We start from the raw sequence: 22,345 nt of genomic DNA on the forward strand, positions 1-22,345 counted from the left end.
TTTAAGTTTTCTCAATTTAAAAATAATATAATTAGTTTTTGCTTGGCATGATGTTTTTTATATTGTTTTTTATTTTAAAAAATATTAAATTAAATTTTTATTTTTTTATAATCTTATCGTATCAATGTTAAAAATGTTTTTTTTTTTAATATATATTTTGTAATTAAATATACTTTACAAAAAAGCTTAGTCACATGGAAAAGTATACTTCTTTACTTTAAAGCCCAAGTGAATCTTCCCCGTTAAGAAAATCCTGAAAAGTTACACAGGCTGGGTGAGCTCCTAGGCTCCTAGCCTACTAGTCAATGCGTCTGCGCAGCTAGCATAGCAAAGCTACCCGCCCTTCTCCACCAAAAATAAAGGTGGAGATTCCAAAGAGCATCTTGACCGTCCAATTGTATGGATTCGAAAATCATTGACGCCTCCCTTGCAAGTGGGCCACACAATCCTCCACTACCCCCCACTCACCAACCAAGTATCCCTGCAACATTTCTTCCGCTGATCTCATCAAGTCTGATCACTCCCATCTCATCACCCGCGGGTTACCTTAGCCCTTCTTTCATCCCTTCCGTTTATAATAAAAATTAAAAATATTTGAAAAACAAAAACCATCGACGCACCAAAACTCAACAACTGTAACCTCCCTCCTTTTTCTTCATCTTCATCAACGCATGTTCCCGGTGCTCCGGCTCCCTTCACGGAGCCCAAGCTAATCACCCACCCGAATCTCTATCCCTCTCTGAACTCACCAGTTTTTCATTATTCTAAAAATCGGTTCATTTTCCATTTCCCCTTTGCGGATCTTTTTTTTATTTTTTTGAAAAAAAACCATGTCAAAACAGAGGAGCAAAATCGGCGCATGGGCAGCCGATGCGGAGCAAGCCGAGGAAGAGGAGCGTGCAGCCGCTGCAGCTGCCGTTTCTCAAAGTTCCCCTAATCTGAAAGAAGTTGCCGGAACCGCTAAGACTAAAAAGAAGAAAATGTCTCTAAATGAATTCCACTCCACGCCCATCGGCGGCGGTGTTGAATCCAGAGGATTGACTCCGAACGTGATGTTCGGCCTCCCTACCGGTCCAAAAGAGCGTTCCGATGAAGAAATGCAGTATGGACGCCTCGGCGGTGGATTTTCCAATTATGGTCGAACTGGGCCGCAGCCTGGACATATGCGTGATCGTGAAGACAGCGATGGATCTTGGGGAGGTGGTGGTGGTAGAAGGCAATTTGGTGGCGGTTTTGATGATGAACGAAGAGGTCCATCTTCTTCTAGGGTTTCTGATTACGATCAGCCTTCGCGTGCTGATGAGGTTGATAATTGGGCAATGGATAAGAAACCACTGCCTTCCTATGATTCTGGACGACAAAGCCGTTACGGTTCACTCGGCGGCGGCGGAGGAGGCGGCGGAGGTTTTGGAGGTGGTTCTAGAGCTGATGAAGTTGATAATTGGGCGGTTGGTAAAAAGCCGTTGCCTACTCCATCTTCGACTTTTGGTTCGGGTTTTCGTGATTCTGGGCCGGATCCTGATCGCCAGAGCAGAGGAGGATACCGTGAGCCGGAGAGGGAGAGGCCTAGATTGGTTTTCGATTCACCAAGAGGTGAAGTTGGAGTTAACGAGCCTGTGAAATTAGACAGGCCAAATCCATTTGGAACAGCGAGGCCGAGAGAAGATGTATTGGCAGAGAAAGGATTGGATTGGAAGAAGCGGGAAATGGAAATAGAAGCTAAGAAGACTATGAGCTTACAATCTAGCAGGCCAACTAGTGCGCATTCTAGCAGACCTTCTAGTGGGCAATCGAGTAGGTCTGAAGGGCCAGGGCTGCAGCAACAAGGATTTGAGAATGTGGCTGTGAAGCCAAGGCCGAAAGTGAATCCTTTTGGAGAGGCAAAGCCCAGGGAGCTTTTGTTGCAGGAAAGAGGTCAGGATTGGAGAAAGATTGACCGTGAGTTGGAGCATCGTGGTGTAGATAGGTATGTCTTGTGGCATTATTATTGCTGTGAACGTATGTTGTGCACGTGGTTTTCTTGGAATTGCTTAGAAATTAATGTTCTTGTGTGTTTGCTTGCTTTGGTGTTTGCATATTGACAATACGAGGGTGCTTTGTTTATCTTATCTGGCTTCAAACTGCTTCTTTTTTGTTGTGGATATTTCTGTTGTTTTCAATTTGTTGTGGGGTATACATCATGCTAGCCATCAGCTTATCTTATAATGATAATAGGACATAGAGAGGAATCTGGATAATTTTGAATTACAAGTATGATCTGATGCTTTACTCGTATTATCAGTGCCTTGTTGTTATGCAAAACATGTTGACTGACAACCATGCCTATTGCACTAGAATTTTGATGCTAGAAATGGACCAACATTTCTTCTTATACTGTCCCTTTCCGAATCTGAATCTTGATTTGTGATGTAAAAGATATAGTTGGTTTGAAAAGCCAAGGCTGTTGACCAGACTCAAATTTGAATAGGCTGAGCTCTAAATCAGACAAGCTGGTTCTATCCCGTGTTCAGCTAAAATTTTCTTGTTCACAATCATTGTTTCTAGGCTTATCCTTAATTATTATTATGCTTGGATGATATGTAGTTGCTAAATAACGATCAGAAAAAGGTAGCTTGGTTCCTATTGTCATTGAAGCTTTTGCGTTTCTCATATAAATGCTACTATTTTGCCTCTTATTTTTATTCATTTTCAGTCACTAGAATATATATATATTGTTTTTAATTTTACAATTGGGCCTTAAAGTTGGCAAGTTGGCAAGCATTTGATTCTCCGTTACTTCTTGAGAATCACAGATAATATCCTTTTGTGCAAACAGGTTTTTGTGCCTGCTTTTTTAGCTTTCTTATATTTTCAGTAAGTTTTCTCATCATGTTTTATGATGAGAAATTTTTGTTACAGCTGATACAAGCACAAGATGGAGAAGTCTTGCCTTACCAAATTTCATTACTAGATCACTGTACTTTGATGGATGATGTTGTCTTGTTTTCATGTCATAAGGTGGTTGGTACTTTCTTTTAATTTCGTTAGGGAATAGATCCGAGTGCAACAGAGTGAGTTTTACTAAAAAAAACATGGTTTCTAATTTTAGATTTTATACCTCTGCTATATATATATGTTAACATACCGACTATTTGGGCTGGTTCTCATTGTGTCCACTTTTACTTGACAGAAATATTTTTTTTTGTAAGAAAAAAAGTTTTTCTAGGGTAATTTTTCCTATCTTATTTTTCTCCTTTACATCTTCTTCTTTACTGTCCTCAACCACTAGTTGAATGCTATAATGTTATCTTTTCCATCATCATGCGTATGGAAATACACTTTGAAACTAGGAATTTGCTGATCTACTAATGTTCGTAATTCGTTCATGTCATTTATCTGTTTTTAAAATTGCTCTAAAAGTTTTAATGTCTTGTTAAATCAATTTTACTAGTTCAGGTTCTTAAATGGATGGTCATGGTCAATTCTAGCTAGACTTTTGTGTTACTCTTGATCTCAGGACATTTGTTCATTTTGAATTGAATTCAGCTGGTGTCATGCCACTAACATAATGTTTGCAAATAAAGAAGGAACAAGAAAGAGATGGGTAGTGCAAAGATGTTATCCTGTGTTTATAAGCTTCAATGTTCTACTTTAGGGGCCAAAATATCTGCATAATCTTGCTGGTTAGAGTATAATCTTGTCCATTTGATCTAGAATGTTTATGATCTTCATGGAAAAAAAAAGTTTACAGTCAATTAGAAACGAAGAAAGGAGAGGTGTGTGAGGTAGAGACCTTTGTAACTAATTGATATATATACCTTTAGAAAATATTAAACTCAAGGTTAATTTCTGTCCATAGAAAAGCTGGCACAGGGGGTAGTTTAGCAGAACCCACATAGTCACACATGTATATACATAGTGAGGGTTTCTATTTATTTTTTTCTTTTTCCCAACTTCTTTTGTTCGCCTTTACAACTTTAATTCAATAATTTTTTCTTAGTGAAGCATGCATAAATCGACATTGCACATGACCAAAACATCTTAAATGATTTCCAGCAGCTCATTTTCTATAGGTTTTGCTTCCAAATTCTCATGAATGCACATGTTTCTCACATATTTGATCATGATTTTCCTACGAGGGAGAGGTCCTTCCCTTTTTGGCCACTTGTGGTCGAGGAGGGATTAGCCACATGCTCAAATCTTTAGCTATAAGCCCCACTTTGTCTCTGTTGGATATGTCTCGAGGAATACCCTAAAATGTAACCTTTCCACTCCCCAGCCATTTCAGAGTAAGATGTGAAAGCACCTCTCTGTCTCTATTGTCTCCTTTTTAATTGTGCTCGTTTATTGTACTTTTGATGTCATGTAGGATAATATTCAAACTTGAAAGAAGTAGAATTCCATATAAGAGAAAAATATAGCAAAAAGAAAGAACACCTATAGTAGTGGGTAAATCATATAGAAGAGGATTGAAGAATTGAAAAAAGACCAAAGAGAGTTCAAATAAACAAAGAAACATACTTAATTCCGAGTCTCAATTTATCATCAATTAATGTTGTTAGCATTCTACTACGAAGATATGGTGTTTACAAAGAAACTAAGAAACCCTAGTGTCCTAAACTAATAGAAAAAAAATCCTAAAAAAACATTATCTTTTAATAAAAATAATAACTAATCCTAAAAATCTACTTAAATAATAATAAAAATCTTAAACAAAATATTATCCTTTTCTATTAGTAAAGCTACGGAATTTGTCGAGAGTCCAAATTTTGTCCATAAACTTCAATGCATATATTGAGATAGGAGGCATGTTAGTAGTACAAGATTACCTTATAAGGGATTAGATTCCTAAATAAGAAAATACTAACAGTCTAAAAAACTAATAAAGTTGATTACTATTTAGGACTAATAAAATACTAAATAGAAAAAAAAAATTGACAAATTTTCCAGATTTTCTAGTGAATATTGAAATTCCTGAAATACCCGTGTGTGAAAGACATAAATTTTGCATCTTTTGTTGTCTGCATAATCTAGTTGTATATGGATGCTTTAGAATGATATGTTTTCTATGCTTGTGCTCATTTTCAGCTCTGTGTGAACTGTGTCCTTGGTTCTCATGTTGACTTATGAACTTTTATTCTTGGTACCAATTTGTTTCAGGCCTGAAACTGAAGAGGAAAAATTATTGAAAGAAGAAATAGAGCATTTGAAGAAGGGGCTTGAGAAAGAACTCACAACAAAAGGGAACCAGGAACCTCCACGAGGTTCTGCTGACGACATACCCAGCTTAAGGGAGATGATATCTGAGAAAGAAAGGGAATTAGAAATGTTGGTCCGTGATTTGGATGACAAAGTTCGATTTGGATCGAAAGCCAATGAAAGGCCAGGTTCTGGGGCAGGCAGGGCTTCTGGGTTTTCGGAGAGACCTCCTTCTAGATCTGGGTTATTTGACGAGTCTAGAAATATGGAGTTAATGGATAGGCCTCGATCTCGTGGCAAGCCAGATATTTGGACAAGGCCTGTTGATGACCGAAGAGCATTTCAAGGTGGAAGGGAAAGAGGATTTCTTGGTAGCGGAGATTTTGACAGGTAAAGATATAGCAATGGTTTCTTTCGTGTATTTCAGATCTTCCCTTACGCATTAACTAGAAAGTAGCTTTTTGCCAACTCTTTCATTGTGGGACCCTTAAGGTCTTATGTTGTTCAAAGTAATGTCAACCATGGTTGCATCTATTAATATGGCCAAAAGGTTCAGTGGTTAATTTTAAGCTGACCATTTCATATAGGAAGTTAATTACTTTACCAGAAGGCCATGAGAAAAAGGTTTGTGAATGAACTCATAATATCATTAGAACTTTTTGTTGGAACAGTTTATGAAACTTTAAAAGTTGCTTGTAGTTGTATCCTTATATTGAGAATTTTGTAGTGGTTTTCGTTCATTAAATTAGGTGCAACCCTTTTACCTTGTTTTAATTTTTGAAACCATCAGTCGAAAGAGCATGTTATTTCAAAAAGCCTAGAGATCTAGTTAACATGAAAGAGTTTGGGCAACGAGAGCCACAAGCATCATCTTCTAGCTGAGAGTTAACAATCAGAAGTGGTTTAAGGCAAAGGAATGCTTTGGAACCTCTATTTGGACAATAGCTCACCATGATTGCTCCAGTTGTGAGTGTAAAGGCTAAACTGATCCAGCTGTTTGCAAGTGCCTTGCAATCACCTAGGAGAGTACTTTGATGAAATGCTTGATGTATTATTTTTCCTACTCATCTTACTAGGAACCATTTATGCATAAAAAGGGTATCAAATTTTGTTAAAACCTAGCCTTTTCTGCATGGTTGTTTTATTCTCCAAGTTAAGGTAAAATAAAAATGTCTACCATGCTTGTTTTGCCATAATCATGCTATTGTTTTGCATGGCATATGTATTCCTCTCGGTTCCGAGCAGAGGAAAAATGAAATCCCTCCCGAATGCTAAGAAGGTTTTTCTTGACAGGCCGCGGACAGAAGATAGATGGTGAGAAGCTGGCGGTGTTGATTCATTGAGTTCTCTTCATCTTTGACAACAGAAACCAAATAATATTTTCACTTCTTTTCCTTTTTTATTCCTTGTATTTTTTTTTTCTTTTTTTTTTTACATGTTCTTGTTTTTTGCTCTGGAAATGGAACAAGGATTAATGAGTTTTTAGCATTGGGTTGATCTGTTGTTACATCTTGAGACCAAGTAAAACTGAATTTCCACCCATTTTTAGTCCGTTTTGAGGCAAGGAAGCTGTGTTATTGGTAGGACTCAATTTATTTGACCACCTCGGGACCTATAGGTTTTTCTTTCGCCTTATCCTTTGACAGTTCCAAGTATTATAAAGTTAAATCGTTCTGTTGTGCCTGAGCTCAGGAAAGCTGCTTTGTGCTAACTGCTATGCTGTCAATTGATTCTTTTATTGCTTATGTTTTACTGCATAGAGATGAGTTTTTTTTTTTTTTCTACGTGCTTGAGGGATTACTTCATTTTCACCTGTTTTGCTGCATTTTGTGCTGATGGATACTTATACCACCATTAATATTATGCAATGCTAGTTCATGCTTTATAGGTGCTCCACCACCACTTGGATAACGAGTGACAGAGACAGGGTTGCCTTAACAGAATGAAGAGAACTTCCTCCGGTTCATTATTGATGACTGCTGAGGTGCTACTGCACATGTCGGATTCATCTGAATAGCAAATGTGTTGTTGCAATTTGGGGTTATAGTGGGTCACACCGAGAGTGTGTACGTACTATCTATCGACCATTGACCCTTGGTATGCCGGATTCAGGTTGGATTTTGCATCGGAATATTCCTGGTAGTGGCTCTTCATGAGACTGCATTAAGTTGGAGTTGTTCACATTCTATGTTGGTAAAATAGAAGGTTGATTTTGTGGAGAATTTGACATTTACGCCCATAATAGAACCCGCCCAGATGACCGTCAATTCCAATCTAACATGTTTCCCACTCATTTTGAAGTTCACAATATTAAATTTTGAAGTCTTGGTATAGCGCGGTTATTTTTTTAAAAGTAAGAGCAATTTTTATTTTATAAAGTATAATTAATAAATATATTTTATTTATTTTTAAAATATTTTGTTAAATGAAGACTTTTGGTGACTGTTCAAGTGACTTTTAGATCAGCTGTGTGTCCATTCGTGATCTAGAGCAAAATGCCTCAATATCATGCAATGTACATTTCTTCATTCCCAACTTTGCATTTGTGATCATGATCATGATCATGATCATTCCTATCACTTTTCTTCCCTCCTAAAACTTCAGATTTTCTTTGACGTTTCCACATCAATTTTTGAATGTCCACATTGCCACGAAATGGATCAAAATGGGGTTGTTTTTACTTCATGCAGATGGGAGCAAGTGCGTAGCTAAATGGATACCAAAAGTTCAGAAGCATCAAGGTTGAATTGGAGTAGATGCAAGTGTGCTATTTCCAGCTTGATGATTAAGTGTTAAAATAAAAGGTATTTATAGAATAAAAATTTTTAATGGTTAGAATAATAAATTGATTAAGTGTTCTTTTTAAATAGTTTTTTCTCCTGATGCTAAGGTAAACTTTTTTTAATAAATGTTTCTGAATATATCTTATACAAGTATTTATAAGTATTAATATACATACATTAATAGAAAAAAAAAAGAATTCAGTATATTTTTTAAATATAAAAAGTAAATCATGACATATACTTTGAGGGTTGGGCTCGGATGATGCGTCCGAGCTTAATGGAAGGTGATGGCTGTGCCCAGCACTTGGGCTCAGGTTTCAGCCCGAGCCCAACCTTTTTCAGGGGAACATCTTTAAAAAATATGTTTAAAAATGAGCTAAAAAGTTTTGAACTCACGATCATTATGGGTTTAGTGTAAAAAAAAGAAAAAGAAATCTTGATCTGTCTCTTAGCTATCAATCAACCATGGCCTCCTACTTCTCTGCCCATCCAATGCTCAAGCGCTGCAATAACTTCGAAGGGTTCCTCCAGAGAACCAGCTCATTTCTACTTTCAGAGATGGACACCAAATAACTGGTAGCGTGAAATCTCATGGTGTTGAGGCTTAATAATTTAACAGGCAACTGAAGCGAAGGTTGTCTGCTTCCAGTTTGACGGAGCACCACCGTTGAAATCGACATCGTCTATTCAGCAATATATATATAAAAAAATTGATTAGCGAGGCAAAGAAGAAGAAGCATGGCAAGTCTGATTTCACCGTTTCATCTTTGGTAAGTAGTAGAGCATATAGCAACGATATACTTCATCCTGGACCGGTGACAAAAATATGAAAAATACAACGAGCGCCGTCTGTGGGGATCGAACCCACGACCACATGGTTAAAAGCCATGCGCTCTACCTCTGAGCTAAGACGGCTAGATGGAAACTGTGGCTCCATTTTATGATTACGAAATCAAAATAATGTACGGAAAAATATGAAAATTATTCATTGGAATAACGACTCCACTGGGGATCGAACCCAGAATCTCTGGTTCCGTAGACCAGCGCCTTATCCATTGGGCCATGGAGTCCTTGTTGACTTCTGTCTGAAAATACAGTAATTAATAAATATACAATTTCTCTGAAATCTCTAGTAAGGGAATCCCAACGGAAAACTATAAAATTTGGGTGATTGGCATTTGATTTTTTTTTTTCGTTTTGAGAAAATTATATAGCTACCACATGTTTGCGATCAAGTCCATTCCTGTTTATTTTACTTTTTAAGAATATAGCATTCAATTTAAAAAAAAAAATGTTTCAATCAATGCTATTTTCAACATGGAGTGCAACACAACAACACACAAATCATAAATATTTTTGCGTTTTATAAATATTTTAAAAAAAATAAATTTTTTTTATTTTAAACTATTGTTTTTATATGCTTACATATTATTTTGATGTGCTAATATTAAAAATAAATTTAAAAAAATATTATTTTAATATATTTTTAAATAAAAATAAATATTTTAAAAAATAATTACAATAACAATAAAATAAACATGCTATGAATCCTGAATCATTTATTATTAAGAGGATTGTGGGCTGCTGCCGTATCTAAACAAAATATATCGACGAGTTGAATGTGTTAAATGATTAACCTACGCAACAACAGTATGACCCTAATGCAGTAATGCTAGACTTGCTAGAGGCTCCATGGCTCCGTCTTTACTACGATTTTTAAAATTATTTTTTTAATTAAAAATACATTATTTTTCATATATTAAAATTATTTCAAAACATCTTAAAAATTTAATTTAATATTTTCTTAACTAAAAAATAAACTGTAACATTCATTTTAAAATGAAAAGTCACCAGGTTTATTCTTGGACAGTTAGCTATCATCTGTAAATTAGCTCCAACGCATCTATTTGAAAGCAAGTATGATAGAAGTTCGGTAAATTACCTGTCATCGGTAAAATAGGTTCAACTGTATTCCAAACACATCCTTTACAATGATATCTATGCGTTTTTTTTTATTATTAGCTTGAGTATCTGAGCCGGATTACACACACCTCAACTAATTTTATATACCTATTATTTACAATATTAGTATTGAAATAATTTGTCATGTATCCTCGTACATATGTTCTTTAATAAACAAATATGAGCTGATATTTTTATCTACCTTCTGCGTTATTTAATTTAACCACTAACACGAATTAAAACATCACTTGAAAGAAATTGTTGCTTGAGGACAGAATTCTCTCGTGCTCTGAACACATTTGGGCCCTGTTTGTTTGCTGGAAAGTAGTTTTCTTTTGGAAAGTGAATTTCAGGAAAGTGAATTCCGGGAAAGTAAATTATTTTCTGATGTTTGGTAGTGTAATGGAAAATAAGTTGGAAAATAATTTCCAGTGTTTGGTTATGTCATGGAAAATGAGCTGGAAAATAACTTATTAATGTTTTATTTTTCTCAAGTTTATTAAAATAATGAGGAACAAATCTTATAAATTAAAAAGTTGAATGAGAATGAAATTGAAAAAAAAAAATAATTTCATAAATTATCTCAAATAAAATAAATAATAAAGATCAAATCTAAAAAATAAAAAAAATAAAAGATGAAGAAATTAAAATAATAATAACAAACATTTCATAAATTATTTCAAATAAAATAAATAACAATCAAAAGAATGAGGATCAAATTTGATAGATAAAAAATTTCAATAAAAAATGATAAGGGAAAAACAAATAACAATTATAAAATGAGGACCAAAGTTAATATAAAAATTAAATTTTAAGAGATGAAATTGAAAAATAAATATTAAAAACAAAATATATATAGCAATCAAAAGTTTGAGGACCAAATTTGATATAGTCAACAAATAATATGATATTTTTAAATTTTTCACAACTTCCGGAAAGTGTTTTCCGCCTAAATTTTTCATGAAAACACTTTCCTGAAAACCAAGCCAAATTTTCCTTTGACTGGAAAGTGTTTTCCGTTGACCAACTTTTCTAATGGTAAACAAACATAGGAAAGTTTGGAAAGTGATTTTCCGCAAAACCTCTTTCTGAAAAACAAACATAGCCTTGATATTGGTCAGAATGATGGCACCAGCTATTGTTTCTTAAACACGACTAGTAGCGAGGGTTAATCGTCTAATTGTTTTTTTTATTTAATTTTTATTTAATTTTTAATGTTTTTTTTTTTAGTTTCATTTTAATATATTAATATTAAAAATAATTTTTAAAAAAATTTAAAAAATTATTATTTTAATATATTTATAAATAAAAAAATACTTTAAATTGATAGTTGATCCACATTATTATCTTTGGCATAGGACAGTTACAATATTTTTAAATTGATCGGGGGTAATGTGAATATTTTTTTAAAAATGCACGCTGAAATAATATTAATATCCATGTAGGGCTATATTTGTATTTTCATATCAAAATTGTACAGTAAAATAACAACTTTGCCCTCACATACAAAAATAACTTGACTTGGAATGTTTGGTTTTTTGACCTTCTCTGTTTGATTAGCACAGTAAAAATACACACTTATCCTTGGAGTTTAATTTCTTATAACTTGGATTCGAGGATATCTTTGTCGTTGTCCTTTCATTTTGTTTTGTTATTACTCTGTAAAGTTAGGGGCGGTTTGGTCTTTTAAAAAATTAAAAGTATACAAAAATAAAAACAATCACTGCCAACTTGACTTCGGTGAGCATTTTTTTTTCTCTGCCTTGATGTATTGCTCTCCCTCCAATTTTTTTAAATAGCCCATTGACTTCTCTTTCTTTTTTATTTAATCCATGGTATTTTGGTTAATATTTGTTTTATTTAAAATTATTAATTGAATTGGGATTTTATGTCAATTTCACCCTTATTCAATTTTTTTTATCTATCAAATTTTATCCTCACTCTTTTAATTATTATTTATGTAATCAAAGTCTTTTTTATTAAATCCTTGGTCTTTTGGCTAATATTTGTTTAATTTTAAATAATTTATAAAATTAAAATTTTGCTTCAATTTCATCATGATTTGAATTTTTTCATTTGTTAAATTTTATCTTTATTCTTTTTAATTGTTATTTATACAATCTGATATTATTTTTAAAATTGAGTTTTATTTAGTGATTTCACCCTCCATCATTTTTTTCCTAATTCTTTTTATTGTTGTTATTTTTGCTTTGTCAAATATTTTCGGTTGATATTTTTTTAATTTAATTTCATTTTTTAATATTGATTTGGTTTTGACCTTTTTAGTTAAGCCCGTGTCTAGAATTTTACGGGTTGAGAGTTTAGAAAATTCACCCATTTTTAGGAACTTTGCTCGGGGTAGCTTTGTTTTTTTTCAAATCATTTTAATTTTATCATTCAATATTTATTTAATTAGACATTGGGCTTTTTTCTTTCTTTCTACATCCCTTGTTTTTTATATTTAATTGGATTACCTTGAGTCTTTTTATTTTTTATTTTTTTGTTAAATTAAGTTTATTCAAAATGAATTTTATTATTGAATTACATAGAATTGATTGATTAAATATGATTAAGTATAGGTAAATTCTTACTTTATTGTGTTTTGTTCAGTTTGTTTTTTTAAAACATTGCTATAACGACTCATGTAATTTCTTTTAACGTCGTCATACAACCTTCAGCTATTAGATGTAACATTGCAAGATGTAACATTGCAACCAGCGAGTAACGCATTGGGCTTTGCAATAGCCGTAACGCATTGGGTCATAAGCATGCGCGTCTGGGTTTTTTTTTGCCCTCGTTTTTTTTTATATTTAGGTTAAATATAAATTTAAGAGAAAAAATTATTAAACCTGGTTAATTTCATGGCTCATATCACATGTTTGATGAGTTAAGCCATAATATCGAAGTTATTATTATTTTTCTTTTAATCTGGCTTTTTTTTAAAATAATTTTTGAATTTATATTTTAATCAATATCTCTCCTTTACGATTTTATTTTCTTATTTAACCATTTTGAAATAGATATTTTGTTTTAATTATTTTTGAGTGCATTTATTTTTTAATTTATGCTTCATTTCATTTTTCTTTCAAAAAGGTTGATGAAGTGAGATATATATATATATATATATATATATCCATCACAATTATTGCAGGTTTCTTATACACCACCAATTTTCAATTATTGATCATTCAATCTTCTTTCCACAATAATTACAAAATCTGACTTGAAGGCGTATCCAAGTTAAGGTTTACATCATGGATTGGAAACTTATATTAATTAAAAAAAATTATTTTTTTAATATTAAAATAATATCATAAATAATTGATTGAATTTTTAACCGAATCAAGGTTTTACATGGAGGGCATTGAACAAGACCCAAACTGTTTTTTATTATTTAATATAAAATAATAAATAATTGCAAATCTTATCCTTATAAAAAGAAAGCATTGCCAAAGAAATCTTGAAAAAAAAGGGGTTTGGCTTTGGTTAAAAAGAGCAACGATTCTATGAAGGGTAAAATCAAAGAGTGATAGAGCAAATCAATGTGATTGACTGGGCAGTGAAGTGATGAAGAGACTTTATTGTCTTCCTCAGCTTTCTTGCCGAGAAAGGAGCGTCCGAGACATCTTTATCTGATGAGCCGGTCCCTGCAGGTGGCTGCATAAATATTTCTAGGTTGATATTGTGATGGTTTTTATAATTATAATTTTAAAAAAATTATTTTTAATTAAGATTGATTTAATATTTATATATATTTGGTTAAAATTATATTGAAATTAAGGTTGAATAAAAAATAATTTAATATATTTGGTTAAAAATATTTTTCAAATTGAGGTTATAAAATAATTAAAAAAGATATATATATTAATATTGATAGTTTTTAATTTAAATATTGTAAATTTAACTACTGTTATTACATCATGAAATAAATAATACTTATATAAAATATTTTTTATTGTTCCATTAAATTATCTATAATTCTATCACGTATGAAATCCATCCGACAATGACTACAGTTTTCTTGGTTTCTTAAACGCGCAACAACATCCGGTAAAATATCATTAGGAACAAAATTGGGATTGCGATTAAATTCTGGAAATGCTACGTTATCAAGTGATCTCCTTCTAATTTATATAGTGTTATTAAATGATGTTAAATATTAGTTTTTTAAATAAAATATAATTAAAAATAAAAATAAAAATTAATTTTTTTTAACTATATCTAATCCGGTTCGATAGATAGCTTAGTAGAGATTATGAACTATGTTGACAGTGAAATAATGGTGGGTAATTGAAGGTTTTTCCTTTCTTCTACTTAGATGTACGTTATTGATGACTTTATATTTTTTAGTTAATTGTTTCAAGATTTTTTTTTCTACATCTTGTTTGTTATCATCACTTGAGATTTGGATTAGATTATTAAATTACCTGATTTTATTAGATATATCAAGTCAACGGCTCAAGTATCGAGTTTTTTTATTTCTTTAAAAGCACTGCAATTGTCTGAGCATTCTTTTTCAACATTAAAAAAATAATTTAGACTGCAATACCGATCTAGTATAATACTATTGCACTGTTACGTAGTGATAAATATGAGTTGAAAGTCAACTGCAGGGTTTAATGAATCGCTGAGAGCATGTTGTGGCCATGGTGGGAAGTACGATGACAACAGGCACCTTGGATGCGGAGCAAGGAAAACCGTGGGTGGCGAAGAAATATCAGCGGGTAGACCCTGCAAAGATCCACCCGAATGGATTATCCGGGATGGTGTCCACTACACTCGAGCAGCTAGCAAACGGGTTTCCGACCAGATTGTGGACGGTTCCATTTCGGACCCGCCAATTCCATGGAAGATGGCATGCCACAGGCAGCCAGTCCATTAATGTTTGCTGGTTCAAGAATCTGCTTTGCTGGTTCATTTGTTTTGAAATTTATTCAAGAGAGTGAAAAGGGATGGAGAATTATTGTTTTTGTTTTCTAAGAGTGAATTTTTCACATAAATTATTTGATTAAAAAGGACAAGAAAACTAGTTATGGTGAGAGATTATTGGTTAATTAGATAAAAAAACGGATTTTTTAAAAAATATCAAATTTAATTCTTTTAGTGTTTTTTAATGTGATTATATTAGAAGTAAAAAAAAAAATTAGCCCAAAATAAAAAAACTTATTTGGAAGAACGGTAACTTTTATTTTTAGATATTTTTTAAAAATATATTTATCTTAAAAAAATATCAAATTAATTTGTTTTAGTGTTTCTTGATATATTAATATTAAAAATAAAAAAAATAAATTTTTTTTAACATATTTTTAAATATAAAAATATTTATAAAAAACATTAGTATTTAATTCGTTTTCAGTTAACATGTGATCAATCAAGCTCAACCAGTCTTAATTTAGTAATAGTTTCCTATCTTTTACTTTTAGTTTATCCACCAATAATACTTAAGCTCATTCTAATTGTCTCCATATACGTTCACTGCCCTCCTCCTTGGAGGAGGAGCATTTCAAATAAAAGGGGTGAGAAGACGGATCGTCTCCTCTGCTAATCCCACCACTCAGTCACTAATCGCTTCCCATTCCCAATTCCAATGGAAGCACACCCTCCAAGACATGTTACGTTGGGCCTCTTTATATGGATGGCATCGCTACCATTCAGTCCCATTATCCTCGCAACAGCTTCTTCATGTGATTTCCCTGCAATATTCAACTTTGGTGACTCAAATTCAGACACGGGTGGTCTGTCAGCAGCATTCGGACAGGCACCATCTCCCAATGGAGAGACATACTTCCACCACCCTGCCGGCCGCTACTCCGATGGCCGTTTGATCCTCGATTTCATCGGTATGTAGATCCTACGACGCATCTACAGTATTTTCTATTTTTATTTTTGTCGTGTTGCCTGTGCAGCAACGATGAAATATTGAAACCAAGTCAAACCTAATTTTTATACGCGTCGGTTTCGAAAAGGATGCCGGGGAAATGATATTTCTGTTCTCTCTTTTTTTTTCCATTTTGTTTTGGTGTAAATATAAAATATATATTATTATATTAATTCAACTTTATTGTAAAAGGAATAAATTGTCAATTAATTGTAATAGTTTTGCAAAATGAATTAAACATTCTATCGTAGTTTTAAAAATAAATAATTAATTAATTTTCATATTTTCTAAATTTATCTGTGATTTAATCTTCTTCCTCTATTTTATATTTTTTAGTTCATTTATTATTTTTTTAAAAATATAAAAATATTGATGAGAGAGAAGACTTTTTTTATAATAAAAAATATTACGGACATCTGATATTCTTGTCTAAACAAGAATCTGACGTGATTCAGGCCGAGAAACCCGGGCAACCACTCCCTATGTGCCGATCGCTAGCACATTCAGGGCCCCGGCGCCCAGCCTGATTAGCAGTAATCAAAGAATTAAATCAATTTTAAAACTAGAGTGATTATTTAATTTATTTTAAAAAAACTAATTTATAGTTTATTCTAATAAAAAGAGAGGGAAAAAAAAGCATTCTCAAATTTGAAAACTTGAATTTGTAGCGGAAAGCTTGGGTGTGCCACATCTGAGTGCATATCTAGATTCTGTGGGTTCAAACTTCAGCCATGGAGCCAATTTCGCCACTGCTGGGTCAACCATCAGGCCTCAAAACACTACGCAGTCTCAAAGTGGGTATAGTCCCATCTCATTAAACGTCCAATCTGTTCAGTATTCAGATTTCAAGCAAAGATCCCAGATAGTTCGTAGTCAAGGTGATCAATCCCATCCCATATTTCTAGTTGTTACAATCAATGTAATTATTATTATTTTTTTCTGATGGATGTTAGATGAATTAATTTGGAAAAGGAGACTGGAAATCTGAAACTATCCGATGAGGTTTTGTTGAATAATCACAGGAGGGATCTTCGAAACTTTGATGCCAAAGGCAGATTATTTCTCCAAAGCTTTGTACACCATTGACATTGGCCAAAATGATCTCACTGCTGGTTACAAGCTTAACTTGACCACTGAACAAGTCAAGGCAAATGTTCCTGACATGTTAGGCCAGTTCTCCAACGCCGTCAAGGTGAAGCAAGGCTTTTCCTCTACATATACATATATACACATCAATCAATTCATGTTTATACATACATTTTGATCTGATCATGTATGTGCAGCAAATCTATGCCGTCGGAGGAAGATCATTTTGGATACATAACACTGGCCCAGTGGGGTGCCTGCCATACTCGCTGGACAGGTTTCTAATCACAGCAGCCCAGATAGATAAATACGGGTGTGCCACCCCATTCAATGAGGTATCTCAATTTTTCAACCATGGATTAAAAGAAGCTGTGGTTCAACTCAGGAAAGATCTTCCCCAGGCAGCGATTACTTATGTTGATATCTATTCACTGAAGTATACTCTAACCACCCAAGCCAAAAAATTTGGTAAATATATTAAATTATATAGCTTGATCATCAATTCCAGGCTCATTAATGAGGTTTTCACAAAATTAACGTTAACAATAGTTACTAATTTTTGGGGCAGGATTCAAGCAGCCTTTTGTAGCATGCTGCGGCCACGGTGGGAAATACAACTACAACAGCCAGAGAAGATGTGGTGCAAAGATCACTGTGAATGGGACGGAGGTGTTGATAGCTAATTCATGCAAAGATCCATCAGTCCGGATAATTTGGGACGGTGTGCACTTCACCGAGGCAGCTAATAAGTGGATATTCCAACAAATTGTTAATGGCTCATTTTCAGACCCCCCAGTTCCTCTGAAAATGGCGTGCCATAGAACGGAAAACCCTTGAGTTGCTCAAATTGTGTAAACACAATCTGCCTTTGCTAGCCTACTTGCTTTTGCTGCTTTTGTTTTAGAACCCAGATGGGGAGGGGGGCAAGTTTCCACACTTCATGTTCTAATGTTGGCTGTGAAGCACATGGTCCACGGCAAAGCCCAAACTATGTACTAACTCTTCAAGTGCCATGTTCATTAGTAATGGGCCAACTTGATGGATAGATGCAAGTAAAAGAAACATGATCTTGAATAGCGTCATGTTGTTTAATTTTTTATATTAATTATATGTCAAAACAATTTCAGAAAAAAATTAAAATTCAATCGGAACAAAACAATTAAACTATATTGGAGTTCACCTTATATAACCCGTTTGACCAGTAGCTTCAAACATGATATGATCATTTCATCTAAAATTTGATTTGATTTAAAAATATTTTCAAGACATCAACGTTTTATATAAAAAAAAAATTATGAGATGACAATGTGTTTTATTGACTGTCAAACCAGTTATATACATCATGAACTCGGCTGAATTTAAAAACTTTATTTCTTACAATCATTTTTTTTATCTAATTAAATGATAACAAACACACAAAGGAAAGGAATTGCAATTATTTTTTGAAAAATAATATCATGCACAAAATAACGCTTGTTAATATTAGAAAAATATGCTACAATCCAATTGAAAAAAAAATAAAAATAAATTATAATATCTCAATACATTTTTAATTATTTTTTAAAATAAAACATCCAGTTTTGAATTAAAGATAAAAAATTATTTTTTTCATTTAAAATAAATCAAGGAAGGAAAGATTTTGAAGGCCAAAAATAGGTTAGGCCTAGAGTTAGGTTTCTGCGCGTAGGTGGGCTAGTATTTGTGGCTCTAAGCTTTTTACAGGAAGACAAGGGGTAAAACATATCTAAATAGAACTTATTTCATCAAATAAAATTTATTAACATAGAAAACAACTTGTTTCATGGTCAGAATTAGCTAACCATCAACTCTCTCTCCTTCATTGTTTTTTTGATGATACTCTCTCTCTTCCTTTAAATTCAATAACTAAAAAATAAATAAAATAAAATTTTAGAACAAAATAAAAATTGAAAAAAATAAAGGGCTCAAAATTAGAAAATTAATTGCCTAAACAATAAAAAAAACCCTTGTTTTTTCTATTAGTAGTTGTGATGATGTGTTATGTGATGTTGTGCCAATACAAACTAGTCACTTGTTGCTTGGTAGACCACGATAGTGTAATAGGAGAGTTATGCATGATGGAGAGACAAATAAGTATTCATTTGAGATGAATGAAAGACCTATAACTCTTGTATCTTTGGTACCTAAGCAAATATATGAGGAGTAACTGAAATTGAAGGAGAAGATGGTTGAAAAAAAGAGCTTATATATCAGGGGACCTTATTTTGTAACAAGGTTCTTCTTAGTTTCGATGATGATGCTATTCTTCAGCTTGATACTAATTTTTTGACCTTATAAGATGTTTTTTCATGATACATATTCGAGATCAAATTTTTTTAAAGTAGGAGAGAATGATACAAACCAAGTCTAGTCCGAATTTAGCTTTAAAATGTATGTTGACCGGTTTTGCGAGATTTGACATATCTCTCAAGTCATACATCGTAACAAGCTGGAAATTTATAGGAAGATACTAGACACATGAAACTATATTTTGATAAATTTTCAGTTCAAATGGAGTTCATGACATATTATTTCAGAGGTCAAAGTCATCAGACAAGTTTTGTCAAATCCGCCAGACTAAAACTTTATGTACTGTTTGGAACATATATGGAGCTACAGGTGAAATTTTTCTTCGTTCAAGTTGGTTTGGAAATTAGACATCTCAAGCTTTCCAACCAAATATAGTAGGCCCAGTAGTTCATCCAGAGGAGAGAGAATGACGTGTTTGAGGTCAGGAATGAAAATTTGCAAGAATGTACGGAAATTGGAGATTCGGGCTACATAAAAGCATTGCACGAAGACTTTGTTTTTAATCCTATTTTATTTATTTATTTATTTATCAATAATTATTTTTAATTTGGGTTTGTTCTAGCCAATTAGATATTTTTTAGTGATTTATTTCACTATTGGACTTGTATTAGTTGATTACTAATTTAGACCTATTAACTTGCAACCCTGAAAAGGTCTATCAAGGTTAGTTAGAGGAGACTATATTATATTTTTTTAGCTTCAAATTTCAGAAGCAAGTTGGAGAATAAATATGAGTTTTCTTTTTATTTATTTGTGGCAAAACAATCTTTCTTTGCAGGGATAAAGATTGTACACTAACCTATCAAAGATTAATTGGTTTCGTGATGTCATTCGTATACTTAGGGTTTTTAAATACAAGGTTATTTCTAGGTCCAAGTCGTTTTCCATTACTTTTGGTTCTTAGGTACATGGTTACCTCTGAATCCAGATTTTATCAAACCTAATTTTTGATTTTCTGAGTTGTTATCTACTTTGTTGGCGGGTTTCTTAACTATGTGACAAGAGTTTCTCATAAAACCATTGTATCGATTTGATTCTGTATACCCCCCTATGTTCCTCTGTTGTGTTTTCTTGGCTCATTATATTTTGATTTAGTGAGTGTTTTGTTCCTTTTTTTTTTTTTTTTTTGCTTTTGAACATGTTTTTTTTAAAATATTTTTAAAATTACTTTTCATTTGAAAATAATATTAAATTAATATTTTAGTTGTTTTGGGATGATTTTAATGTGGTGTTAAAAATAAAACAAATATGAAAAAAAATATTATTTTAATATATTTTTAATTAAAAAATATTTTTAAAAATCATTATTGCACCACAATAACAAATACACGCAAACCAACAACAAATTATATTAGTGTAAAAGTAGTTTTTAACATTGTAAATGCGGTTGTTTTTTAAAATATATTTCGCTTTGAAATATATTAAAATAATATATTTTTTAATTTATTTTTGACATTAATATATTAAAATAATTTAAAAACCTGAAAAAAAAAATTTTAAAAAAAAGAAGGTTTGACTACATAAACAAACAAAACCTAGATACATTACGGTGAGAAATCTTAAAACAAATAAGCTAAAGTACGAAATTGTCTTCATATTATATCAATGCGGTTGCATTTGTCATCTCAGTAATCATTTCCTTTGATTATAAGGCGATAAACCAAGATTAGTATAGGACACGTGACATGCTAGTAAGTTGATCCGTGTCGAAAAAGTTAATCTTGGTTTGGATTTTTCTGTAGCTTAATAAACTATATATAAAAAAAGTATCAATTATATATATGGTTATACGTCATGTATAAAATACCCCTATGATGGCATATTTATGTTTACGTGTTATTTATAAATAATTAAAAAAAAATCAAACATCAAATATACCTTCAAACTACTGAGTTGATATCAACTTTGAGCTGAAATTATATTTTTATATCAAATTATATTTTTATATCAAATTTACATTTAAATCATTTTTATTTATTAATTATAATTATAAAAATAAAAATACAATTTGGATTGATATACAATGAAAAACTTTAAAATTAGACGAAAATCCTTAATAGAAAATATTTAAAGACTTGAAGGTCAAATTAATACTAAAAATTGTTTTATGGTAAAATTATAATTGTAGACTAAGTCATTGATATATCGATTCACTCGAGTAAATTATTATTAAAATAATGTTATTTTATTTTTAAAAAAACTTAGCATTGACCAGTCAAGTTTGGACCGGGTTTTGGTCAGATCAATTAGATTTTATTTAATTAATATATTTTTTAATTCAACTTAAAATTCAGTTTAAATTCAATTAATGATTTTTTTGAATTAATGTATAAAGTATACCTAAAGAATACTTTTGAGGCTCCTCCAGGGGGGGATCTTTTGGAAAGTAAATTCACCAAAAGAATTTATAGATTCTATACACGTGGAGGGATCCATTGCTATCAAAAAACTTGCACGCTACCAGTCTGAAAAAGGTTGGTAGGTCGAACCCACAACTCTAGTGCTTGTTAATGGCCACACACCTAAAAAAAAATGCGTTTAATTAAATTACAGTTTGTGCGCAGCCAACAAATTCTTCTTGGCCAAATTCCATCTGCCCCTTCCACCTATATGCGCCAAGTCAACCATACCTATCACCTAGTTAGCCCACCTGGCATTCCCGAGTCTTGCATGATAAAAGCTGGACATATTCGCTCCTTGTCACCTCTGTTTTTACTGGGCTGGAAGCTGATTTTTTTGTTGGCTAATTTACGAGAAAGAAGAGGTACACTAACCACAAACAATTTACTGATTGTCTCTGTATTTTAAAAAAAATTTAAATAAAAAATTATTTTTATTTTTATTTTTTAAAAAATTAATAATTTTTTTATTTTTTTTGAATCATTTTGATATACTGATGTTAAAAATAATTTTTTTAAAATAAAAAAAATATTTTAATATATTTCTAAACAAAAAATATTTTAAAAAACAACTATAATTATACTAGCAAACAATTCTTAAAAGAGGACAGGATAGTTAAAGAAAAACATTCTGGGTGTGTTTAAGAGTTTTTTTTTATTGGAAATATATTAAAATAATATTTTTTTATTTTTAAAATTACTTTTGGTATAATCACATTAAAATAATAAAA

General features: G+C 32.1%; 2 protein-coding genes and 2 non-coding genes across 7 annotated transcripts; 2 read left to right on the top strand and 2 right to left on the bottom strand.

Moving 5' to 3' along the window:
• The first annotated feature begins 496 nt into the window (after nucleotides 1-496).
• On the top strand, nucleotides 497-8,045 carry LOC7473205 (eukaryotic translation initiation factor 4B2). Of its 3 annotated transcripts, none has more exons than XM_024607087.2 (3): nucleotides 497-1,966; nucleotides 5,140-5,568; nucleotides 7,053-8,045. In XM_024607087.2, exons 1-3 carry the CDS (start codon nucleotides 831-833, stop codon nucleotides 7,087-7,089), a joined length of 1,602 nt encoding a protein of 533 aa, XP_024462855.2. In that variant the 5' UTR covers nucleotides 497-830; the 3' UTR covers nucleotides 7,090-8,045. The 3 variants fall into 3 exon arrangements, with proteins under 3 accessions (XP_024462855.2, XP_024462854.2, XP_002311758.3); XM_024607086.2 differs by having other exon boundaries at nucleotides 7,067-8,045; XM_002311722.4 differs by lacking the exon at nucleotides 7,053-8,045 and adding an exon at nucleotides 6,472-6,874 and having other exon boundaries at nucleotides 503-1,966.
• A 759-nt stretch (nucleotides 8,046-8,804) lies between these two features.
• Nucleotides 8,805-8,876, bottom strand: TRNAK-UUU (transfer RNA lysine (anticodon UUU)). The gene has a single exon. It is a non-coding gene; the product is annotated as a tRNA-Lys (tRNA).
• An 82-nt stretch (nucleotides 8,877-8,958) lies between these two features.
• On the bottom strand, nucleotides 8,959-9,031 carry TRNAR-ACG (transfer RNA arginine (anticodon ACG)). Its single transcript has one exon. It is a non-coding gene; the product is annotated as a tRNA-Arg (tRNA).
• Nucleotides 9,032-15,318: 6,287 nt separating this feature from the next.
• LOC7473207 (GDSL esterase/lipase At3g26430) lies at nucleotides 15,319-17,979 on the top strand. Of its 2 annotated transcripts, none has more exons than XM_024606743.2 (5): nucleotides 15,319-15,763; nucleotides 16,470-16,679; nucleotides 16,824-16,993; nucleotides 17,085-17,355; nucleotides 17,437-17,761. In XM_024606743.2, the coding sequence occupies exons 1-5, from the start codon at nucleotides 15,511-15,513 to the stop codon at nucleotides 17,568-17,570; spliced, it is 1,038 nt and encodes a 345-aa protein (XP_024462511.2). In that variant the 5' UTR covers nucleotides 15,319-15,510; the 3' UTR covers nucleotides 17,571-17,761. The 2 variants fall into 2 exon arrangements, with proteins under 2 accessions (XP_024462511.2, XP_002311760.4); XM_002311724.4 differs by having other exon boundaries at nucleotides 15,324-15,763; nucleotides 17,456-17,979.
• The last annotated feature ends 4,366 nt before the right edge of the window (nucleotides 17,980-22,345 follow it).

The sequence above is a fragment of the Populus trichocarpa genome, chromosome 8 (assembly GCF_000002775.5).
Source record: "Populus trichocarpa isolate Nisqually-1 chromosome 8, P.trichocarpa_v4.1, whole genome shotgun sequence".
Lineage (NCBI taxonomy): Eukaryota > Viridiplantae > Streptophyta > Magnoliopsida > Malpighiales > Salicaceae > Populus > Populus trichocarpa.

Excerpts from the sequence above, each read along its gene's own strand:
- LOC7473207 (XM_002311724.4), top strand. The coding sequence starts at position 15,511 with ATGGAAGCACACCCTCCAAGACATGTTACGTTGGGCCTCTTTATATGG. Across the intron at positions 15,764-16,469 it reads TTTGATCCTCGATTTCATCG|CGGAAAGCTTGGGTGTGCCA; the intron begins GTATGTAGATCC and ends TTGAATTTGTAG. Across the intron at positions 16,994-17,084 it reads AGTTCTCCAACGCCGTCAAG|CAAATCTATGCCGTCGGAGG; the intron begins GTGAAGCAAGGC and ends ATGTATGTGCAG.
- LOC7473205 (XM_024607086.2), top strand. The coding sequence starts at position 831 with ATGTCAAAACAGAGGAGCAAAATCGGCGCATGGGCAGCCGATGCGGAG. Across the intron at positions 1,967-5,139 it reads GAGCATCGTGGTGTAGATAG|GCCTGAAACTGAAGAGGAAA; the intron begins GTATGTCTTGTG and ends AATTTGTTTCAG. Across the intron at positions 5,569-7,066 it reads GGTAGCGGAGATTTTGACAG|GTGCTCCACCACCACTTGGA; the intron begins GTAAAGATATAG and ends CATGCTTTATAG.